Genomic DNA, 24,833 nt, shown 5'->3' on the forward strand with positions numbered 1-24,833 from the left:
ACCTCTCTGCTATGGCGGGCCCCAGGCTCCTTGCCGGAGTGTCCGAAGGGAGGGGTGGGACTGGTCTGTCTCTGGTTGGTTTCAGCTCCTGGTTCGCTATTTCATGAAGGCTTGGCGAGAGACCTCTTCCTAGAGTCCCTGCACCACTCCTGCTGCGCTGCGCTGCGGAGGCTATCCGCCCAGACGCGGGGGCTGCGTGCTGGCAGCCGACAGTCGCCAAGTCGCGCGGGCAGCGGCTGGCGGGTCTGGACCTCTGCGCTGCGTGGCGGAGATTCACTCGCCTAGGGCAAACTGTCACCTCCAAAGATCCTACCAATTCCCGGCCGGTCTCTCTTTAGTGGAATTTTGCTAGGAGTTTCTCAGCAGGTCGAATCTAAGCGTATCCATGCGTCTCTCTGACCCCGTTGTTTCGGAGATACTGAAAGCGCTGCCTCCCCACTCTCCGCCATGTTGGATCCCGTAACTCATAATCTTGCGTCTTATAAGTATTTGATTAGGAGTATCCATACATAGGTGATATTTTGCATGTTTGTATTGCTAAGCACACCATAGATTATCAATATTCTCTTTGCTGTTAGAAATAAAATCATTAGTGCCTTTCAGTCCAATCAGAGAACCAGTTCTAGAAACATAGAAGCCCATTCAGGAACCTTATCCTTAAAATTCTTTTCCTTTGGAACCATTCTTTTTACCAGTTCTAGTTATCTTTGTGTGTCTGGTGACCAAAATACCTGACAAAAACAATATAGAGGAGGGAAAGTTTATTTTGGCTCCTGGTTCCAGAAGTTTAATCCATGGTCAATTGAGTCCACTGCTCTGGGCCTGAGATGAGATGGAGCTTCATGGCAGAAGGGAGTGGTGGAGGAAAGCTGCTTAGTTCATGGTGGGGTCAGGAAGCAGAGAGGAAAGACATGAACCTAATGACCCACCTCCTTCAGCCACGTACAAGTTACCTACAGTTACCAGGTGGTCCATTTAAACTAGGCTAGACTGATCAGGTTACAGCTCTCACAATCCAGTCATTTCACCTCATTACTGCATTACTACAGGAGCTTCTGAGGGACATCTCATATTCAAACATAACAGTACCAAAATCTACATTAGTGAGAATTCTTTAAAGAAACAGAATGAATGGAGTTATACACACACACTGAGCAAATGAGTGAGAGAAGTTTATCTGTATTTTAAGGAATTGGCTCAAGTGATTTAATGATTGTGAAGGGCTGGCAAGTCTGAAATTCTCAAGGAGGCTAGCAGGCTGAAAACTCCTATAGGATTTCTGCCTTGCAGTATTTCCTTTTTATTCTGGAAACTTTAGTCTTACCTCCTCAGACCTTTAACTGATTGAATGAGACTCACTGCCTTATGGAGAATAATTTGCTTTACTTCAGTATTTGTAAATATTAATCATACTCCCTGCACCCCTCAACCCCAGATAACTGTTTAGATTATTTGACCAAACCCCTTGTCTAGCCAAGTTGACCTAAGCTTAACCATCACAAATGGGAATAATATATTTAGTGCACAATTGCACATTGAGACCCTGAATAAATGTAGAATACCTGGAACAATGTCTGGCACATATCAAAGGATCCATGAATATTAAGCAATTATTATGGTAATAGTAAAAGTAATATCTATGCATTCATCATGCAGCATTTTAAAATTATATATGTCCATCATCTCCAGTAAACTGTGAGTTCTCTGGTGGCAGGACTGTGTCTCATCAGCCTTTATTTTTCCATCATATAATACACTTATATGTGTAGTGGCCTTTGCTGATGAATGTTCTAATGAAATGAAACTTTCCTGGTCAGGCTTGACTGTCTTTATTGGTTTGATAATTTTAGTTTTGAGAGCTGACTGGTTCAGGGAGATTTCCTTTAATAGTGTAAGAAACAAACCCGCTTTTGTAATGGTAAACTGTAGGTCTTTTAGGAAGGAAGTAATTTCACATCCTCACTGTAATTCTGCCTTGGTCAGTTAATGGTAATTATCCTAGTGCTTTGATTATCCTAGACTGGTGTTCACTTTGTTACTGTTTTCTGGGGTCCTGATTGAAGTGGATGCAGATCTATTTTTCTTAATAGTTTTAATCGATTTATCTTTTAAATTGTGGTGACAGAAATTAGTATGTCAACAACTGACATTTTATTTTGATTAAGATACATGTGTTGCCCTACAACATTATGATGGCTACAACATCACCAGGTGATAAGAATTTTTCAAGGGCCAAAGCTACAGATAAGTGGTAGTATTCTTGCCTCAGAAGTGTGAGGCCCTGGGTTTGATCCGCAGCACTGCAGTTTAATAAAATTAAGTATTATATAATAGTAGTTTTAAAATAAAACAGAGGTATTATTATAGTTGGTGAAATTATGGCAAAAGCAATACAGTGAACGTTTAGAAATCTTTTCTGTCACTTCAGATTTTTAGTAGTAGTAGTAATAAATAATTCAGGTAGAATTGTTAAATTATATGTAAAGTTAAATATAGTCTTGTGTTGCTTAATGATGGGTAAGTTCTGAGAAGTGCATCACTTAGGTGAGTTTGTCTTTGTGTGAACATTATGGAATATACTTAAACCAACCTGGATGGTGCTGGTTAATAGATCCCTATGGCCCTTTTTTTTGGTAGGGTGGATTGGGTTTTTGGGGTCTTGCAGTTGCCCAGGCTGGTTTTGAACTTCTGGCCTCAGGTGTTCCTTCTATCTGAGCCTTCTGAGTATCAACATAGCTCCTTGAACAATTGAGAGACTGCTACTGATCCAACATGGTATACTGTTTTATGGTAAATTTTTTTATAAGTAAAAGGTTGTTCATTCTAAAATAATGATAAAGTGTAGAATCATAACGACATAAGTCAGTGACATAGTCATTTATCATCATTATCAACTTTTATGTACTATATGTAATTGTATGTGCTATGCTTTTATAAGATCTACAGAGTAGTAGATTTATTTATAACAGCTTCACAAACATTAGAAATGTGTTGCCCTACAACATTATGATGGCTACAACATCACCAGGTGATAAGAATTTTTCAAGGGCCAAAGCTACAGATAAGTGGTAGTATTCTTGCCTCAGAAGTGTGAGGCCCTGGGTTTGATCTGCAGCACTGCAGATGGGGAGAACAAAATGGAGTTTTTCGGCTCCATTATGTGACTATTATTGTATTATGTGATCTCGTTAACCAAAACATTATGTGGCATATGACTATTTCACCTCCATTTTTAATACACCAAATTGTTACGGAATCACACAAAACAATGTTTTAGAAAAACAAGGTAGAAAATAATATTTTGGGCAGGACTACATCCTAAAAAAAAAATAATTTAGAAGTATTAAGTAATCTTGTTTGTTCTCCCAAGTACATTTCATTTCTATTTTAACTTTTCGTTATAAGAATTTCAGCAAAGTTTATCTCAATATATCATATTGTGTTTAGGCCATTTTCTTAGTTTGTTTCAAAATTGTGTACCCTTCTAGAGGCCACTCTTCAGGGCTTCATAATAGAAACTTTAATTTCCTCACTTGTTGCCTAGGGAAATTGTGTTGTTTACATTTACATTGGTTTATTTACTGTATTGAAATTTTTTTCTGCTTGAAATTCCTACCTTTGATAGATCCCTTATTTCATTTTTACAATTTTGAAAAGATATCTTACAAACACAGTTTTCCAGTATTATTGGGTCAGATTTTCTTACCTTGTTATAAATATTTGAAGTAATTTGGACACTTGGATAAATTTATTATAGTGATGATTCTTAAAATATTTAACAGAGTCAGCTGAAGTATTTTACTTCTTTAAAAAAATTTGGGAGGCTGGGATTGTGGCTCAGCGGTAGAGGGCTTGGCTCGCATGGGCAGGACCCGGGTTTGATCCTCAGCACCACATAAAAAATAAAGGCATTGTGTTGTATCCATCTACACCTAAAAAATAAATATTTAAAAAAAATTTTTTTGAGGGGTAGTCTTTTAAGACTTAAAGACATTTCCCTGTTATTAGATTATTTGTTAACCCAAGGATTTAAAATATTTTAAATAATATAGTATTGCTACTTTTTACTCATTTTCCTTTTCTGTCTCTCTTTTTTTTCCTCCCAGGAGACCTCCGGGCTTGCACCTATTGTAGAAAAATAGCCTTAAGTTACGCTCATTCCACAGACAGTAATTCCATTGGGGAAGATTTGAATGCTCTTTCAGATTCTGCTTGCTCTGTGTCTGTACTTGATCCCAGTGAACCCCGAACACCTGTTGGGAGTAGAAAAGCCAGCCGTAACATATTCTTAGAGGATGATTTGGCCTGGCAAAGGTACTGTCACTTGAATATAATTTTATTTAAACTTGAGAAATACTAAGTTTCTTGACTTATAAGTGCTTTTGGTTGACTTTTATTCTTTGAATTGTTTCAAATTCACCATTTTCTCCTTTCTCCTTGGTTCACTTCCAGCAGGATCATAGATGTTTATGGGTAGTGAGGTTATTGACCAATTAGAGTATAATCTCCTTAAGATGAGAGACTATATCTTTATTGTTCACTCACTGTTTTACTGTTGGCACCAAGAATAGCACATGGCATGTATATAAACTTCATGATATTTGATGAATAGGCAACAGAAGTCACTGAGATTAATAATTCCTAATGAAATCTTTTTATGGATAATACTCATGAGATTTGTATTCATATTTCTAAATGAAATTAGATTTTTTTCCTTCCAAAGGTACATTTCCTGTCTTTCTGCAGGTCTAAATGGACTGGTAGTAGGGGAAGTGACTTGGAAGTTACTTAGAATTGTTTGAATTAGTGTCCTAGGTTCATCAGTTTCTGATTGCTTTCTCTAGCAACATAATTTTCTTAAGCATAATACCAAATCTGACCATATCAAAGAGCTTGGAGTTTTAACCAACATTTTTCTGATGAGATATTTTCTCAGTTACATCTTAAGGAAGTGAGGAATTTTACTGTACATTATATTTAAACAAATAAAAAAATGAACCACTTACCACTATAGTTGAACATGTGTGAATCTTAGGGACATAATATAAAATGGAAAAGATGTGTCATATAATCGTACATCCACAAACCTTTCATTTATATAAACTTCAGAAGTATACAAAATAAATTATGGTGGGACCATAGGTACTTTGGAATCAGTGATAGTGTTCTTTTTTCTTAAATTACTTGATGAATCTTTTGATGTTTGTAGTATCATGATTCTTTATATCTTACATACCTATTATAAATTTAAAAAATTGATTCTATATTTAATAATATAGTACAAAGTATAGAAAGTCTTCAATTCTTGCTTATTTTAATTACTAATATCTTTTAATTGTGTATGATCTGGCTATACATTTTATAAAACAAACCAGGTATGATAGCTTCCTGAGATGTGTTTGATAGATATCAAAGGTAGAATAATAGTTTTAGACTTTGTGCTAATTATTTAACTCTTTTATTCATTATACCTCTTTGGTAGGCACTATTTTTTCCTTTTGACAGATGCAGATGCTGAAGTTCAGAAAGATTAAATAATGAATTTGGTCACACAGCTAGTAAGAGGTGGAACCTGCTCTTAGACCTAGGTTTGCTTCTTATTTTGCTATTCCAGTGGGCTGTGGGGACAGAGTAAAGTTTTGGAACTCATATTTCCCAAATCATTTCCATCTTATATATATGTGATTTGGGAAGTTATCATGTAAGTCACTGATCCAATTAATTTCATTATTTTATTGTTATTTGGGGGGGGGGTGTACTTGGGATTGAACTCAGGGGCACATGGCCACTGAATCACATCCCCAGCCCTATTTTTTTATTTTATTTAGAGGCAGGGTTGCACTGAATTGCTTAGCTTCTCGCTATTGCTGAGGCTGGCTTTGAACTCACAGTCCTCCTGTCTCAGCCTCCTGAGTTGCTGGGATTACCGGCATGCACCACCGTGTTTGGCTATTGGTGTTCTTAATGTTTGGTATACTTAAAAAACTTTATCATTCTTTTGACATTTGATATGATAATCACACACAGTTTTCACCTTAATCCAAGCAAGTGCAAAAGTGACCCATAATCCCCCAATTTCAGGGGAAAAGATTTAATTTGCTTTTAAATGTTAAAGCATCTCATTGGAATTGGGTTTGCCTTTTACTGTTCCAAGCGATCTCAATATTTTCCTATTTTCTTTATAGTTTGATTCATCCAGACTCCTCCAACACTGCTCTTTCAACAAGACTTGTATCTGTTCAGGAGGATGCTGGGAAATCCCCCGCTAGAAATAGGTAAATGCTAAATGGAAACACTGTATTCTGTGTCTGTTTTTTATTTCCTGTCATTGTAATAACAACAAGCATTAAAAAAGGTGATTGCTTGTTATAATCCCAGCTCTAAAAGCTGAATTAAACTATCATTTTCTTTTTGTTGGTCAGCTCTTGCTTTCCTTCTTTGAGTAGCTCTTTCTAGTATTCATCAGTGACTTAAGATATTGGGACCTACACCATCCTCTGTCTTCTAGTTTAGTAAAAAGACCTGAAGGATGTGAGAGAATGATGGGAGAGAACGAAACCTTGTGGACCTTTTGTGTAAGAGTGTACCAAAAAAACAAGAATGACAAGTTCCCAGCAACTAATAAGAAACAATCCTGTGAGTCTGAAGTAGATCAGTTTTATAGTTAATTGTCAGGACTTTTACTCTGAATGAGATGGGGAGAATGTTTTTTTCTTGAATTTTTAATTGTTTTAAAAAACTTTCAAACTTGCAAAAGATTTGCAAGAATAAGAAAATAAGTATCCATATATTCATTAAGATTTACTTATTTGTTTTTGCCTATTCTGTCATTTTACACATGCACATACATTTTTTTCCTGAACCATTTGAGAGTATGTTTCACACATTGTTATCTTTTATTTCTTTAGTTCATCAGATTTATTTTACATGGTAGTTTTAGGCTGATAACAAAATTGAGGAGAAAGTACAGAGGCCCTTTTCCATTGTTCTCCATATGCTCAACCCTTCACTACTGTGAATATCTGGGACCATGGTGGTATATTTATTATAGTATATTTATTATAGAACCTACACTGACACATTATCATCCAAAGTCTGTAGTTTCCATTAGGGTCTACTCTTGGTATTGTAGGTTGTATGGATTTGGACAAATGCAAAATGACATGTATCTACCATTGTAGTATACAGAGTAGTAGTTTCACTGCCTTAAAAATTTGCTGTGTTTTGTCAGTTCATCCCTCCCTCTAACCCATGATAATCATTGATTTTTTTAATTGTCTCCATAGTTTTCCTTTTTGCCAGAATTATATACACAGAATGTATGTAGATTTTTAAGATTGGCTTCTTTCACTTGGTAATGGGCATTAAAGTTTTCACTATATCTTTTATGACTTGATATTTTTAGTGCAGAATAATGTTCTAATGTTCCATTGTCCAGTTGTACAGTATCTGTTTACCTACTGAAGGGCATCTTGATTGCTTCCAAGTTTTAGCAATTGAAAGAGTAAGATTACTATAAATACCTGTGTACAAGTAATTTTTACTTTATTCAGATAAATACCAAGGAGCTTGATTGCTTGATCATTTGGTAAGAACATGATTAATTTTTGTACGATATTTTCGAACTGTTCTCTAAAGTGTCTATATCATTTTTCATTCCTACCAGGAATGAAATGAGAGTTTCTCTTGCTCCACATGATACCAGCATTGGTGTTTCCAGTGTTTTGGATTTGGGCCAGTGTTATAGATGTATATTGGTATCTCATTATTGTTTTAATTTGCCATTTCTTAATGACATACGATGTTGCACATCTTTTTTATCTGCCTTCTTGTGGTTTGTATATCTTCTTTGGTGAGATGTCAAAATCTTTTGCCCATCTGTAATCAGTTTGTTTATTTTCTCATTGTTAGTTTTAAAAAATTTTGTTTTATTTTATTTTTTTAAATACAGCAAAAAACTTTATTGTTTTTAAATTCTCATTGTTAATTAAAAATTTTTTTTTTTTGGCATTACTCACATTGAACATTGACTCCTGAGGTGCCTTCCTGCTGAGTTACATCATCAGCCCCCATGCCCACTGTTTTTCCATTTTTTATTTTGAGACAGTCTCACTAACGTGTGATCCTCCTGCCTCAGCCTCCTGTGTTGGTGGAATTAGAGGCATGCACTACCACACCTAGCATATTGTTGTGTTTTAGATAATAGTCCTTTATCAGATGTGTCTTTTGCAAATATTCTCTCCCAGTGTATGGCTTGTCTTTTCATTTTCTTGACATTGTCTTTTGCAGAGCAGAAGAATTTAATGAAGTCCAGATGATCAATTATTTCTTTCATGCACTGTGACTTGAGTGTCATATTTTTAAACTCATTACCATATCCAGGATCATATAGATTTTCTCTTATGTTATTTTCTAGGAGTTTTGCCTTTTACAATTATGTCTATGATCCATTTTGAGTTAATTTGTGAAGGGTATCAGTTCTTTTCTAGATTTATTTTTTTTTAATATGTGGATGGACAGTTGAGTTTTCAGATTGAAAACTTATTGGAAAAGATTAATTGCTCCTTTGTATTACTTTTATTCCTTTGTCAAAGGTCAGTTGACAATTTATGTGAGTCTATTCCTGGGCTCTTTTATGTTTTGTTCACCTATTTGGCTATTCTTTTACCAATACCATTGTCTTGATTATTGTGACTTTATAGTAAATCTTAAAGTCAGGTTGTATCAGTTCCCCAACTTTTTCTCCTTTTATAGTGTGTTGACTATTTGGGGTGTTTTGCCGCCTCTTATATTCTTTAGAGTTACTTTTTTGATGTCTACAAAGTGACTTGCTGGTTTTTGATTGGTATTGCAATGAATCAGATCAAGTTTGGAGAAACTGACATCTTGACAATATTGAGTTTTCCTATTCATGAAATATCTGTTTATTCTTTAATTTATTTTATTCATGTGTTGTAGTTTTCCTCATTTAGATTTCATACAAGTTTTGTTAAACATTCTTGCACTGATAATTCCAACATTTGTGCCGTACCCAATTTTTTCTCATATTTGTTCTATATCTCCAAACTGGGTTTTTTTTTGCCTTTTAGTATGCCTTCTGGGTTGATAACTAGACATGATGTAGTAGGTGAAAGAAACTGCAGTAAATAGGCCTTTCTTTAGTCATGTAATGATAAGGCATGGATGAGGGGAAGTATCTTCAGACTCCTTTGGTTAAGTCTCAGTTTTTTGGTGAGCCTGTGCCATGGGACTATAAACTTTTTAAGTACTTCCCTATCCCTCTGTCCTTGTCCCCCCTCCTTTGCCCTCCTTAGGTGGGACAGGATGGTTGGAAGAGGCTAGAGTTGTGTATTTCTCTTCCCCCACATGGATGGTTTAAAGGGGGCTGGTATTGGGTATTTCTCTTCCCCTGGGGAGGAGGGAGTGTTTAGCTCTGCTATTTTACTAGGTTAGGCTCTAATAAAATAGTTTCTTCTCGGGGAAGGCCTTATTAAAAAGATCTGTCATATTCAAAATTGTATTTTTTTTCTCCCTGCTAGTGGGGAGCTGGAGGGCCTTTTTCTTTGACATTCACCACGAGGACTTGGTAGCACTCCTGAAAATGAAACTCACAAATACATGCCCCACTCCCCAATACTTGGCCCACCTAGAGTTTTCAGGCTTATTTACACTGAGCTGTCTGTAATTTGTCAATTATAGTTCAGCTTTTTCTACCTAAAATGAGTTGTTTTTCAGGGAGGTTTCTACTTGTGAGTTTCTGCCCCAGTAAATTGTTATTCTCTGTACGCACCTGTCTCATTCTTATGATTGGAGTAGCAGTTTGTCCTGTGATCTCATTTGTCTGACAGATCTATGAAGAATTGCTGACTTTTCAGTTTTTTTAGCTTTTTTGGTTGTTGGGACAGAGTAAAAATTTCTAAGATTTTTACATGTCAGGCCAGAAACAGGAAGTCTTATTTTTTACTTATTAATATTTAAGTGTGTTCCCTTAGAACAAAAAATTAAGGTCCCTTACATAATCATGTATAAATTCTGGAAATTATAATGGTAAGAAATTTCTGTCATCTGATGTGTTGTATGTATTCTGTTTTTACCAATGTTCCTAATAATGATCTTTGTATACATTTTGAGTATAGACATAATGACATTTGCTAGTCAATTGAATGTAGGCCACAACAGGAAGAGAATTCAAAGATGACTCAGGTTTTTGACTTGAGCAATTGCAATTGCCATTAATTGAGATGGAGGAAGACAGGGAGTAACAGTTTGATTTTATTTATTTATTTTGGTACTGGGGATTGAACCCAGGGGGTGCTTTACCACTGAGCAACATTCCTAGCCCTTTTTATTTTGAGACATGGTCTCACTAAATTGCTGAGGCTGACCTTGGACTTGTGATCTTTCTGCCTTAGCCTCTGGAGTTGCTGGAATTATAGGCATGTGCCACAATGCCTGACTAACAGTTCTGACTAACAGGTGTCAAGCTGAATTAGACACCTTCTAGAGATCCAAGAAAGATGTCAAATAGACAGTTGGATATATGAGTCCAGAATTTAGGGAAGAGGTACAGGCTGGAAATATAAACTTGAGTGTCATTATTATGTGAATGGTATTTAAGGTTATAAACCTGGATGGGGTCTTCAGCAGAGTGAGTGTGAAAAGAGGAGATAGGACCAAGGACTGAGATTGGGGAAGTGAAGAGGACCCAATAAAGAAGGAGATGGAGAGGCCAGTGAGGCGAGAGGAACACCAGACCAGGTGTGTTTGCCTTACTAGAAAAGTGAAGAAAGGTTTTCAAGGAGTTAAAATGCTGAAATGTTAAGTAAGATGAGTTAAAGTATACTAGGTAATTTCAGTGGGTTGGTTGGGGTTTAAAATAGGATGGAGGAATAATTGGAAATGGGAGTTTTGCTATAAAGAGAAGGAAGGAAATACAGCAGAGGGATGTGGAAAGTTTTAAAAAAATAAGATAAATTGTAGTATTCCTGTGGGCATGTACTCAAAGAGATAGCTGTGTTTACAATATATTTTCATGTGTTTTGAAGTAATTCTAAGTTTGATGAAGGTCTTTAGGAGAGATGTAATTTATTCAATGAGTGGCAGCCCTTATGCTTATAATTTTCATCAGCATTCTTGCCACTAGCATATTCATTAGCGCTTTTGACAACAAAATTAACTAATTTGCTTTTTTCTTACTGCCACTGTAATAGCATACATGCAGGATGGTTAGAACATAGACAAAGCAGAATGCATGAACTAATGCTCCAACTGGAAGAGAGATTTTAATTGAGTAAGACATAGTGGCAATCTTTGAACTAAAAGAATATGCCAAGAAATGAATAGCTGATTATTTTTAAAAATATTGCTTAAAGGTTATTTGATATATTAATCATTAATAGTGACTTTCTGCTAAATCTCTGAATAATTTCTTAAATTATTTAAAAATATTTTAAAATCTTTATATTGGAAAGAAGATGGTTTTCATTTGAGACCTAGTTTCTTTTTTTGGTCGGGGGGGGGGTACCAGGGATTGAACTCAGGGGCACTCAACCACTAAGTCACATTCCCAGCCCTATTTTTTGTATTTTATTTGGAGACTGGGTCTACACTGAGTTGTTTAGCACCTCACTTTTTGCTGAGGCTGGCTTTGAACTCACGATCCTCCTGTCTCAGCCTCCTGAGCTGCTGGGATTACAGGAGTGTGCCACTGTACTCGGCTGAAACCTAATTTTGAATGGCAGCCCTCATTCTTATTAGCTGAGTTGCCCTAAAATTAACTAAAGCTCTGATTCTGGCTTTCATTATCTATAACAAGGAACTATAAATACCTACTCTACAGAATACAGTGAGGATTAAATAAGGGGTGTGTGTGTGTGTTGCCCTAATGAATGGGTTACATAGTATCTAACACAGAGATGCTTCTGCCTTTTATCCTTTGTTTGGAAGCTAAGATTTGGTTTCATTTTTCCTAGGTAGAAGCAAAGTAAATTTTTAGCTACATAATTTTTTTTTTAAATAGCTTGCTTGATGCTGTTGATAATACACTTATAAATCATTTAAGGGTATGTATAAGTACTTTTGTCATTAGAAGAAGCAAATATTCACTAGTTTTTTTAACTGATGAAATGAAAATTTAATAATAACTGGGGACAATATTTTAAATGTAGGTCTGCTAATGAGAAAAGAGGAATTCTTTTTTTGAACATAACATTTCACTTAGTTGGGGTTCAGAATTGGTGTTCCCTGAGCTGTAGAAAAACAGGATGGATTTGACCTCTGAACCATAGTTTTTTTCTTCCTGATTTGTAATATTATTTCTGCATTTAGTTACCATTTTTTATATTTCTCTATAAAACCCCCTAATTTTTAATATTTTTAACAAGTGTTTATATCTACTTCCTTTGAAATATTACTGATATATAACTATATAATTATTTTTCTGTAATATTTCCATAATTACTTTCTACTTTCTTTTAAACTTCTAAATGATTTTAGACTCACATAGAAATTGCACAGATAGTACAATTTCTGAGTATCCTTCACCTAGTTTTTCCCAATAATGACATTGTACATAATCATCATAACTACTTTTAAAAGTGCCTTTGAGAGCTTGTTTGGAGGTTCTAGGAGGGCAATGCAGCTACTAATATACCCTTGACTGAAGAACAGTCCTCCATTATTGGAGAAGGTCATCCTCTTCAATTGAGCACACAGTGGGGAGGACACACAAGAAGTGGTGAGCGAGTAAGGGGGCACCCACGTAGGCAGCCAAATCAGCTGAATCAGCTCTGGCAATCAATGGGCTAACAGATGTCATAGCGAGATTGTCCTCACACCCATAAATGAGATGGCATCAAACTAAAAAGCTTCTTCACAGCAAATGAAACAATCAAGAGCATGAAGAGAGAGCGTATAGAATGGGAGAAAATCTTTGTCACCTGCACCTCAGATAGGGTGTTAATTTCCAGGATATACAAAGAATTCAAAAAAACTTAATACCAAAAAATCAAATAACCCAATTAATAAATGGGCAAAAAACTGAATAGACATTTCACAGAAGAAGAAATATGAATGGTCAACAAATATATGAAAAAAATGTTTAACATCTCTAGCACATTAAAAGGACACTGAGATTTTATCTCACTCCAGGAAGAATGGCAGTTATCAAGAATTCAAGTAACAATGAATGTTGACAAGGGTGTGGGAAAAGGATATACTCACACATTGATGGTGGGACTGCAAATTGGTGCACACACTCTGGAAAGCAGTGTGAAGATTCCTCAGAAATGGAACCATCATTTGACCCAGTTATTCCACTCCTTGGTTTATACCCAAAGGACTTAAAATCAGCATACTATAGTGACACAGCTACATTAATGTTTATAGAAGCACAGTTCACAATAGCTGTTATGGAGCCGACCTATGTGCCCTTCAACAGATGAATGGATAAAGAAAATATGATACATGTACATAATGGAGTATTACTCAGCCATAAAGAAGAATGACTTTATGACATTTGCCAGTAAATGGATTCATCTGGTCACTATCATGCTAATTGAAATAACCCATTCCCCCAAACCAAAGGTCTTTGATATGTGAACACTAAGCCACAACAGGGGGAGAGTAGGGGGAGAATAGAATTTCATTGGATTAGACAAAGGGGAATGAAGGATAGGAAAAAGAAAGACAGTGGAATGAATCTGACATAACTTTATTGTATACATATATGACCATACCACAGTGAATCTCACATCATGTACATCCATAAGAATGGGGTCCTAATTAGAACAAGATATATTCCATGCTTGTATAATTATATCAATATAAATTCTACTGTCTTATATACATAACTAAAAATCAATAAAAAAATAAAATTGCCCTTAACATTGGCAAGTAAGCATTTATTTAAATATGAATGTTTACTGTATTCTATTTATAGATGAATTTAGAACTGCTATTTTACTTTTTGTTTGTTTGTTTGTTTCCAGATCAGCCAGCATTACTAACCTGTCATTGGATCGATCTGGTTCTCCTATGGTACCTTCATATGAGACATCTGTCAGTCCCCAGGCTAACCGAACATATGTTAGGACAGAGACCACTGAGGATGAACGCAAAATTCTTCTGGTACTAGTACACTGTCTTTGACCCATTGCTAGTTTTGATCATAAGGATGTCTATTTCATTGATTTTTTTTTTTTTTTTAAAGAAACATAAATGAAATAGCATATCAGTTAAACAGAAATGATTAGCTTAACTTTTTACTCAGATCACCTGAGAAACTGGTCAGTATTCTTTCTCTACTTATTGCATTAATATTTTTTTTACCCCTTTCTTCTGGCAAGATCAAAATTCAGTTTCCTACATAATATAAGAGAGCTTAACTCTTGGGTTCCAGCTTGCTGTTTAAAATTTGAAGCATGTTTTTTTTTTTTGTTTTTTAATAGAGAGAATTTTTTTTAATATTTATTTTTCAGTTTTCAGTGGCACAGCATCTTTTATTTTATTTTTATGTGGTGCTGAGGATTGAACCCAGCGCCCTGCACATGCCAGGCGAGCACGTTACTGCTTGAGCCACATCCCCAGCCCCCTGAAACAAGTTTCTTATACACATGGAGAAGTCTTTGAGACAGTTTATTCAGTTTATGTGAGATAATATTTAGTTTCTTCCATTTGCTTATATATAAAATCATGTGTTAAATCCACAGAGTGATTCAAAGAAATGAAAGATATGGCTTCTATCCTCAACTTTTAATTCAGGAAGTAGAAATCAAATCAATAGAAAGGTTTTTAATGGTAAAATAAATACATATATGTCTTAATACTAAAAAAAGAGTGTCAAGAATGATATAAAATTTAAAAAATTGATCATTAATTAGGGTGTCAGAAAAGGTATTGAGCTTTATGTTTTGAAGGACGGAATGGATTTGGATAAGTAGTAAAGAAAGTGAATCTTATATATAGATGTAAGGAAAGGTATAGAGAGAAGAATAAGCATGGAATTTCCAAGGAATGAAGTAGGATTTATTAATTGGGAGAAAATTTAAGTTGGAGTGTGGGCATTGAGAATGGAGTTATTTGGGACTACCCAGTGAAAGGCAATGAATTTGGTCACTCAAGTTTAGATTTGAACCTGTAGTTGCTGAGCAATGGATAAAGTTTTTGTTTTTTTTTTTTAAGATTTATCTAGCAGTTGGGTGGTGCTGAAAAGGGTGGAATGAATATGGTGGAATGAAGGCTACCAGGAACAGTTACCTTAGATTATTGTGATTTGTCTGTTGTCACCATCTTCTACCATTCTCCAGTTTCCAAAAAAGAAGAATATATTTTGTACTTAACTAGGAGATGGATAATATGTGCCATTGATCCAAAAATATAGTACTTGGGATCATTGATTTTTAAGAGAAAAGTCATGCTTGGAATTAGATTAACTGAGTTAAAGTTGTTCCTCATGTATGCGTCATTTATATTAAATCATATAAATTAGTTGCTCTAAAGAAATGCAAATCAAAGTTCCTTTTATGAATGTGAAAATCACAGGAAAGCATCTGTACAGATAAATAGCATTCTTATGAGTAACACTTGCTCTCAATGTATTGCAGGACAGTGTTCAGTTAAAGGACCTGTGGAAAAAAATCTGCCATCACAGTAGTGGAATGGAGTTTCAGGATCACCGGTACTGGCTGAGAACCCATCCCAATTGCATTGTAGGAAAGGAACTGGTTAACTGGCTAATCCGAAATGGACATATTGCTACCAGGTATTCTGATCTTAAGAAAGAGGTTTTGATATTATTTGTTAATTTATTTTAAATGAGGACACATATTTGAAGATATAGGGATAACATTTCTTTGTAGATTCCCTTTTTTTAATGTATTTGATGGTTTGGGGGAACTAATTAGTCAACTTTCCTTCCATCTGGTTTTCACCAGTAGAGAATCGTTGGAAGGAGCCAAATATGGGGGGGGGGGTCAAAGTTTATCTTATTAAAAGTAGAAGCATATGGTAATTCCTCAAACTTAGAACTCTTTAGTAAAGCAAGATTGGAGAACGTAGCTAGATTCTAAGGTTAAAAGATTCTTCTGTTACTGTTCTCCAATCTAGACATTACAACCTGTGTTGAGAATTGGATTTATAAGCCATGTCTGGAGGATCACAAATCAAAAGAATAACAGAAAGGGCCTAAAACCTTTCAAACTAACAAACACATTCCCGTAGGTTTTACAACTTGCTCAGATGAGCTGCTTCTCTTCTTATGAGAAGAAACAAATGTTTAAATAAGAGAGAAATAACTTTAAACAGGGAAGAACTGGATTCCAATTTTTTGCTATATCTCTTTAGTTTTGTGCCTTTAGTAAAATTATTCAATCTTTTTGTGACTTGGGCCCTTTAGTTCCAACATGGGAGAAATATTTTGGTCCTGTGAATAAACTTTGGGAAAGAAATAAATGTTGACTAAGTGCTTTATAAACTGAAATGCCACATAATAAAATGTGTTGAGTATGTTTCTTTCATACACAGATACACACATACATCATTTTATATCTATATCTGTAATATTTACTGTTTTTTCATCAAGACTGTAAGTTCTTTGTAGGAGGCATGCTATTTTTAGCATGTTTTTACTCTTCCATTGAGGAGAGGAGTGTGTGCATGCATTGAGTATTTCCTGTAATTAAAATAAGGTTTTTAGGACTGCCTTACCATAGGTTCTCATCCTTTACTATGGTATCTAGAGGAATTTTTTAATTTGCATCCAGTCTCCCCAGTCTCTTGTTTTATTCCTTATCTGACCAAGGATAATTTGAAATTCGAACTCTGAACTGGAAAAAAAAAAGATTATGTCTTATACTATAAAATTATTCTGACTGACTTTTAAAATATTTCATGTTTCTTGCTCTTAATTCAGGGCACAAGCTATAGCAATTGGACAAGCAATGGTTGATGGACGTTGGCTGGATTGTGTTAGTCATCATGACCAGCTTTTCAGGGATGAGTATGCACTCTACAGACCACTGCAGGTAATCTTCATTTTTTACTCCTAATGAGAATGTAACAAGCTTGTTTTGAAGTCTTTCTTCATCAGTGAGAATAAAAAGTAATTGAATTAACCAAAGAAACTTTTTTTTCTAATAGATTTTCCTTGCTGTTTAAGGAAAGTTACAATTTTTTTTTTTGTACTGCGCTATACCACTAGTCCCAATGCTGTTTTTTCCTTTTTAAATATCTTTTTTTTTTTAAAGTAAGGTAGTAATGATGAAAACCTGCTATTAGGATTAAATACTTTATTTGGTGTGGTTTTGCTTAAACTTGGCTTAGTTTTATACTTATAGTTTATTTGTCATTTAATAGCTTTCAGTTTTACTGTTTGTTTTTAGAACTAAAAGTTGCATGTATAACAAAATGATTGAAAAATGGAAAGTAAATAGAAACAGATTTTGACTCTTTAGTACTATTAAACTGTGCACTGATGATAAAATAATATCTTTTTCTAACTCAAGGGAAATGAAAATTACTTAAAGATAGAAAATTTAAAAAATATTTATATAACCATATATGTATATTTATATATAAAGTACATACACACACTAAATATATATATAGTGTGTGTATGTTTACTAAATAACTTTTTAAAAAATTTTTTTGAGGTATTATTGATTAAACGCATGTCCTGACCCCTGCCAGGCAAGTGTTCTACCATTGAGGCACATCCCTTGCACCTAAAATGAGAAACTCAGTAGTTAGAAATGACCCTGAAGACTGGTGTATATTTGTTAAAATATAACAGTTATTTTTTCAGGATGTGACCCAGAGTTTGTTCAGGATTAGACTAGATGCTGTGTAGTCTTTTCTGATAACTAAAGGATGACATAAAACCCTGTAAAATCTATATCAAAGAAATATTTTGTTTGTAACATGCTAACCTAAGACTTCTAGTTAATTAAAATTACAGTTTTAACAATGGAATTGCCTGTTTTATAATATTTTACAGCTTAGTTCTTGTTAATTTGTTTATTTTTCTAAATAAATTTACTCAGTTGTTATGTTTATAAAAATATTGGGTACAATTTATTTGTTGTGTGATACCCCCAACATCGTTGACATTGAGGGTCAGTTGCTTGGATCCTGTCTTGATACTTTCAGAGTACAGAATTTTCTGAGACACCTTCTCCGGACAGTGACTCCGTGAACTCTGTGGAAGGACACTCTGAGCCATCCTGGTTTAAAGACATAAAGTTTGATGACAGCGACACAGAACAGATAGCTGAAGAAGGTGACGATAATTTGGCTAGTGAGTTTTACTTTCTAACATTTTAGTTTTTAATGGATCATTATGTGTGTATGATAAAATGAGTGCCTTATTTATTTCGTTGAAAAAAAATCTGCTTTAAAATTTATGGCTTCAACCGTATGTAAACATCTAGTAGCAATCCTTGTCTTAGATACAGTATTTTCTTGAGATACTAACTTGTTAGGCAACTGATGTTTTCAGATTTTACCGTAGTCTATAGTTTGCAGCAGCTTAAAAATAACTCTGAGCAGATAACTTTCTCACCTCTTCCCTATGATATCAGACTTTCTTTCTGCAGAACCTCCAATATACTTATTCATTTTAAAAATTGATTTTATATTTAATTTTGTTCAAATTTTATTAAGTCTACACAGAAGTACATGAAAATACTGTATCCATTTTGGTATTGCACATTGGGCTTGTATATTAAAGAAACATTTTTCTCCTTTCCTCCAATACCCTGATAAAACCCATTTTTACTCCCCTCCTCTCCCTATATTTCTTTCCCCTCCCCAACACTAAAAGATTCTGCCAGTCCTAGCAAGCGCACCTCAGTCAGCAGTTTCCAGTCCACAGTGGACAGTGACTCAGCCGCGTCTATCAGCCTGAACGTGGAGCTGGACAACGTGAACTTCCATATCAAGAAGCCCTCCAAGTACCCACATGTGCCCCCTCACCCTGCTGACCAAAAAGGTAGGAGGTAGTCACCATCTGGAATCCAAATAGGCTGGAGAGCTGGGCTCTCATGCCAGCTTGTTCTTCTGGCTTCCTCTGTTCCAGTATGGCTGAGGGGATTTGATGTGGGTTTTGTTTCACCCTTTCTCATTTTCCCCACACCTCCTCCCTACACCGTTTTGGTTGGTTCTTTTTGTTTCTTGTTTTCTCCCTCAGTATCACCATGCCCACTTTAAAGCTTGTAGTCTTTTAAAAGGACCTACATCTGACTGCTCTTCCCATAATGTGCAACTTCCAAGGTGGCATTTCTTTGCATTTATAACATGGATGTTCTGCTCTATTCTTTTCTCTGTCTTTGTTTAACATTTTAAAGCCTATTCACCTATGCTATTTTATAATAACATATTTCTTTAAACCTGTTCAGATGATTGAATTGGATTGGGGGAGATTATTCACACATTTAAAACATCTTTCTACTGGAGTTTAAAAGGCCTATTATACATATAGTATATTTACTAAAAAATTCTCTAATAAAAAGTGAATTAATTTGTTATTTTTAGTTATGTTGATATTAGTCTACTTATTTAATAATAATAATAATGGCCATATCCAAATTGCATTTGGTGTAAAAGGAAAAATTAGATAAATCATTTCTAAAATCTAAGATAGCAGTACATAAAAAATAAAATGCCTTTAAAAAAAATGGATGGTGAGGTTTACATTATTGGATATAATTAAAACCAATTTAAATTATAGCCCTAACATGGCATTATGTAAAAGTACATAAATGAAAAAAAAATGAATGAGTAAATGAATAATTATGGGAGTTTATTATGTCATAATAACTGAAAAGTCATTATTATAAAGTATTTTATTGTATGATTTTACCTGAAGTTTGAATTTTAAACATTTAGTTTTCTCAGGTCAGATTGTCTCTGAACTTAGATCTGGACTGCTTTCCTAATTCTTTGTTCCTCTCTGTTTTGAGCTTAAAAAAAAAAAAAAAAGTAACAAATGGGAAGATTTTGAACTTAAATATCTATATTAAAATAATTTGAAAGAAATTTACATTTCTAAACCAAATTTTTCTTAATTGTCAATGTAAGTTATTATCAAGATGTGGTATTTTATATAAAAATAAGAAATTTAGAGAGTGTGGTATAGGAGAAGATTTGACTAGCAAGGAGCATAAGTAAGGTATACATCTTTATGGAAACCCTCAAAACAGAAATTGGATGAATGATGGAGAAAATTTGGGTGTGTATGAAAGGACAGTGAAGCAGACATGACACTTGTGTGAGAATTAACTGTCACCTGGAGGATATTATGATGCTTTTGAGTATTAATTTACAGATGTGGATCAGAGGCAGAATATACCATGACAGAGGACATCTGTTCTGACATATGTATTGGCAGTTTCATTTCACTAAAAGCAGAATATAAAATACATTTGTGACTTGCTGATGCTTTTACCTCTTGGAAAGTTAAGAAAGTTTTGAAAATCTTGAAGAAAGTGATCTATCATCATAGAATTCATAATAGCAAGGGGCACACTACTGAGCACAGTCACACGTGTATTTTAGGAAACCTAACTTTAGAGTGTTGAGAGGGGAATGGATCAGGAGGTTCCAATAATGCCTTTTTTTACAGCACAACCTCACATTTTTCAGGGAGAATAAAAAGGGAAGCACCTGAAGTTGAAAAAGCCATCATACTCCTCTGAAACTTCTTTGATCTCAAACCTTTAAAAAAGTTGTGAGTGGCAATGTTCTTATGATAATGAATCTAAAAGAGGGACCAGCACTCTTAAGGAAAATGACAGGATAGCAGGAGTCTAGATGGCACTAAAGATTGAGATGTCACTAAAGGTTGGAGAAAAGGCCAAGAATATCTGAGAAAAGATATATTGCCATAGCAAGAAAGAAAAATTAGACAAGTTATTTAGGGAAGTCAGTATAATATTGAAAGAAACTTTTCTTTTTCTCTGTCAAGATTTATCTTGACAGGAAAGAACACATGGTTAAGGGGAAAGCAAAGCCCAAGAGAGAGAAGAGATAGAAAATGTCCTGCTATTTTCAGTGAGTGTGTTGCCAGGTTTAGGCAGACCACATGCCAGATTGTTGAAAGAATTTGGGTCTGAGGTCATGGAGCCAGAGATGATTATTTTGTAAGAATTGTGTAAGGTAAATACAGAATCTAGATGACTATTGATAGATGAGTTACATTTTTTAAGGTGGTTTCTTGATGTGGTATTGGGAGTTGGAAAAATTGTAGGAAAATTTAGTGAATTGGGTGTACTGTAATATTTAGAAAAGGATTGTGGTAAAGGGCAGCTGCATTGGTTTACTAAAATAAGTCATTTTGAAAACAACCCCATTTTCATCTTATGTTAATATGAGGTCATTAGATAAGGAGAATATCATAGATACGATTTTATATGATGTTAGGCATTTGATGGTTCTCAAAAACATTTTAGACAACAATGAATTTTGCACTAGAAATGTATTAAAGAGGTAGTTGAAGGCGGTGATCATATTTATTATTTAAAGTACCGGTTTTGGAGCTTTTCAAAAATTGTAAATTGACAAATTATAATTGTATGTGTTTATGGGGAGCAGAGAGATGTTAATAACATGTATACAATGTAAGTCAATTAACATATTCATCAACTCATTTACTTATCATTTTTTGTGGTGTAAACTTTTGAAATTTACTATCTTCTCAAGTTTGAAATGTTCAATACACTGTTATTATATTATAGTTATTATAGTCATCATTCTGTGTAATAGATCTCAAAAAACTATTCCCCTGGCTAACTGAAACTTTATATTCTTTGACCACTATCTTCTTTACACCCTAGAATTTCACATTCACCATTGTACTGTGGAATTTTTGTATGAGAAACACACAAATAGCATGATGTGTTTGGGAATGTAGGAGCTCAGCAGAGCCACAATTAATATTAGCATATTAATTTATAGCTTATTTTAATGGTCGGACAAAATGTTAAAAGGGCAATTAATAATTTGATAGCAGCAGGAAAGGGATGATCCTAAATTATACTATAGGGCTTTGTCAATTTGTATTTACTGTTGTACAGTACTTATTTTAAGTTTACACTATGATGGGATTGCAGAAATGTGCCTCTGTGCCCTTCTTTTCTTACTATTTTTTAAAATACTAAGAATTATTCTTTTTCCATTTACTTTATGAAGTTGAAATGTGATAAAAATATTTTGTTCTTTGTTGTTAAAATGATCCTATCAGAAAGTAAAGATTCCTAAAGTGAGCTGGTAATGGTAGTGCATACTTGTAACCTCACCTACTGGGAAGGCTGACACAGGAAAATCTCAAGTTTGAGGCCAGCCTGGGCAACTTAGTGAGACTCTGTATTAAAACAAAATAAAAAGAGTTGGAGATATATATCTCAGTGGTAGGTGTGTATATATATATATATATATATATATATATATATAAATAATCTTAGACTTACCTAGCATGTGCAAGGCCCTGGGTTCAGGACCCAGTATGGAAAAAAAAAAAAAAAAGAGTATGTGAAAGATTAGAGTTCTTCTGCCTGTTTTCATTCCCTTTAAATAAATACAAGTGGGATTAACTATGTTTGATTTTTTTCATTGGAATTAAAGGCAATGCTTATTAAATCTTTACCAATTATTCTCTATCTTTTATAACTGAGGAAATTTGGGTTTATAAAATATGTTGAGGCCTGGAGTTGTAGCTCAGTGGTAAAGCACTTACCTCGCATGTGTGAGGCCCTGGGTTCAGTCCCCAGCACCACATAAAAATAAACAAATAAAAATAAATATATTGTGTCCATCTACAAAAAAAACCAAAAAACAAAAAACTTTGAAATATCTGCACTTAAAATATGACATTTGATTTGATTAATTTTTCACTATTGGTCTTAGAGAATTGTACAATTGAAATGTGTTTTATTATATGTTGCAAGAAGAATTCTGAGCCATTCTTGGAAAGTTATCACAAGTATGACCTAGAAAGAAAGAGAAAATAATGGCTTCCTTGAGCCTCCAGATATAATTTCCCATATACAGGAAAACATGGGGGAGAGATGCAGATTAAACATACCATGAAGGAATAGTTGCTCAGATCCAGATGTGGGATATTGCACAAAGACATATGGCCTTGGTTGCTTAAAAGTTCTTTATCATGGAAAAGAATAAAGGTAGGAGATCTGTTTTAGATTAAAAGAGAATGAGCAAGCATAGGGCCAAATATTATGTATGAACTTTTTTGGTTATATGTTTGAGGATATTTTGGGAACAGTTGGATAAATTTCAATATGGACCAGTTCTATGATATTAAGGTATTGTCAGGGGCTGGGGATATAGCTCAGTGGCAGAGCCTAACTTGCATGAGGCCCTGGGTTTGATCCTTAGTACTAGAAAAATGAAAAACACATATTGTCAGTTTTCTTAGTCTGTAAATGGTGGTGTGGCTATAAAGAAGCGTGCCCTTATTTTAAAAAGATGCATGTTGAAGTACTGGTAAAATGTGATGTGTGTAATTTTAAATGGTCAAGGGAAAAAGCATATGTATATGTGAAGAGAAAGATATGGCAAGTCCTTAGCAATTGTTGAATGTAGGTGGGGGGTATACAATATTTTCTGTATGCTTGAAATTTTTTCATAATAAATGTTTGGGAAAATCCATAATTTCTGGAGTCTCCTTTGTATTTAAGCTTTAGAGTGAAAAGTAAAACTTGTAAAAGACTTGTAATACATTAGTTGAACTAACAGGATTTAGCATTATTCATTTCTGCAAGGGAAATATAGAAATAAAGCATAACATTGTCTTTATTGTATTTGGCATGGTGCACTTGAATTTTCTAAATAAAACATTTTCTCTGCTTCCTGGTTGGGAAGATGATCATAGTGGCTCATAAACATAGTTCCTTTTAAAGCCCATTTGTTTATAAATGAACTTAGAAAAAAATTTGTGGAGAACTTTCACCTTAAAAGAGTTAAATTGTGTTGTGGCTTGCTTTGCATAGTAGACAGAACCCCACTTGAGCTATGCTTGGTCACTCTCCTAGAGGAAAGTTCAAAGGAGAAGTAAAGAGTAAGTTTCACTTTAATATTTTTAAAAGCATTCAGAGCCTGTTCAGGAGTTACCTCCTGGCAAATGGCAATGTTGGGTTAGAATTTTTGAAAAACAAAATCTAATTCAAAACTAATTAAAAATCTGATGAGTTATATCTTTATTTTTTTTGCCAATGTCACTTCCATATGAATTTGTTTTATAGTTTATATTCTGCAATTTTAAAAAACCTTACATTGTTTTCTCAGATGGCTTCTCTGGGAACTACCTTGTATATAGACAAAGTCATTATGTATTAAAATACAGTTATATATGAGAAAAGCAATGTAATATTTTAGGTTTATGCAAATTACTAAAGATTTCAGTTTTCATAAACTATTTCAGTTTTGGTATCTGAATATTTACTATTTGGAAAAATGATGTTAAAAATGATCTGACATTTGAACTGAGGTGAACTGTTTCATGGTTCTGTTGAGTTATTAAGTTTATTAAGTTTAGTATGAAGTGCAAGTATAAAAAAATTTTAGTCTGAAGCTTTCTTGAGTTCGCAAAGCATTGATGGGTTTTATATGAGTAATACATTGTTGTGTGTGGGTGTGCTCTCTGTATAATTATGCCAGCCCATTATAGTCATATGTCTTTCCTTCCTCTCTGTTCTCTCCTTCGTATGCAGAGTATTTGATTTCTGACACCGGAGGACAACAGCTCTCAATAAGTGACGCCTTCATCAAAGGTAATTTTATCCACAACTGTCCATGTGATGGTGTTTCTTTTGCTCAGGAGGGTA

General features: G+C 34.4%; 1 protein-coding gene across 13 annotated transcripts in view; it reads left to right on the forward strand.

The window, feature by feature from the left end:
* Positions 1–24,833, forward strand: part of Pikfyve (phosphoinositide kinase, FYVE-type zinc finger containing) — an 83,661-nt gene that overhangs the window by 17,286 nt on the left and 41,542 nt on the right. For 7 of the 13 annotated variants that reach the window (XM_048808422.1, XM_048808421.1, XM_048808420.1 and 4 more), the window contains 8 exons: positions 4,107–4,314; positions 6,186–6,275; positions 13,989–14,127; positions 15,603–15,760; positions 16,910–17,021; positions 18,145–18,292; positions 18,818–18,985; positions 24,720–24,779. In XM_048808422.1, the coding sequence (XP_048664379.1) occupies positions 4,107–4,314; positions 6,186–6,275; positions 13,989–14,127; positions 15,603–15,760; positions 16,910–17,021; positions 18,145–18,292; positions 18,818–18,985; positions 24,720–24,779 (1,083 nt within the window). Of the gene's footprint in view, positions 1–4,106; positions 4,315–6,185; positions 6,276–13,988; positions 14,128–15,602; positions 15,761–16,909; positions 17,022–18,144; positions 18,293–18,817; positions 18,997–24,719; positions 24,780–24,833 lie in introns of those variants that run through there. The other 6 variants (XM_048808426.1, XM_048808427.1, XM_048808430.1 and 3 more) reach the window with 4 other exon arrangements.

The sequence above is a fragment of the Marmota marmota genome, unplaced genomic scaffold, assembly GCF_001458135.2.
Source record: "Marmota marmota marmota unplaced genomic scaffold, marMar, whole genome shotgun sequence".
Lineage (NCBI taxonomy): Eukaryota > Metazoa > Chordata > Mammalia > Rodentia > Sciuridae > Marmota > Marmota marmota.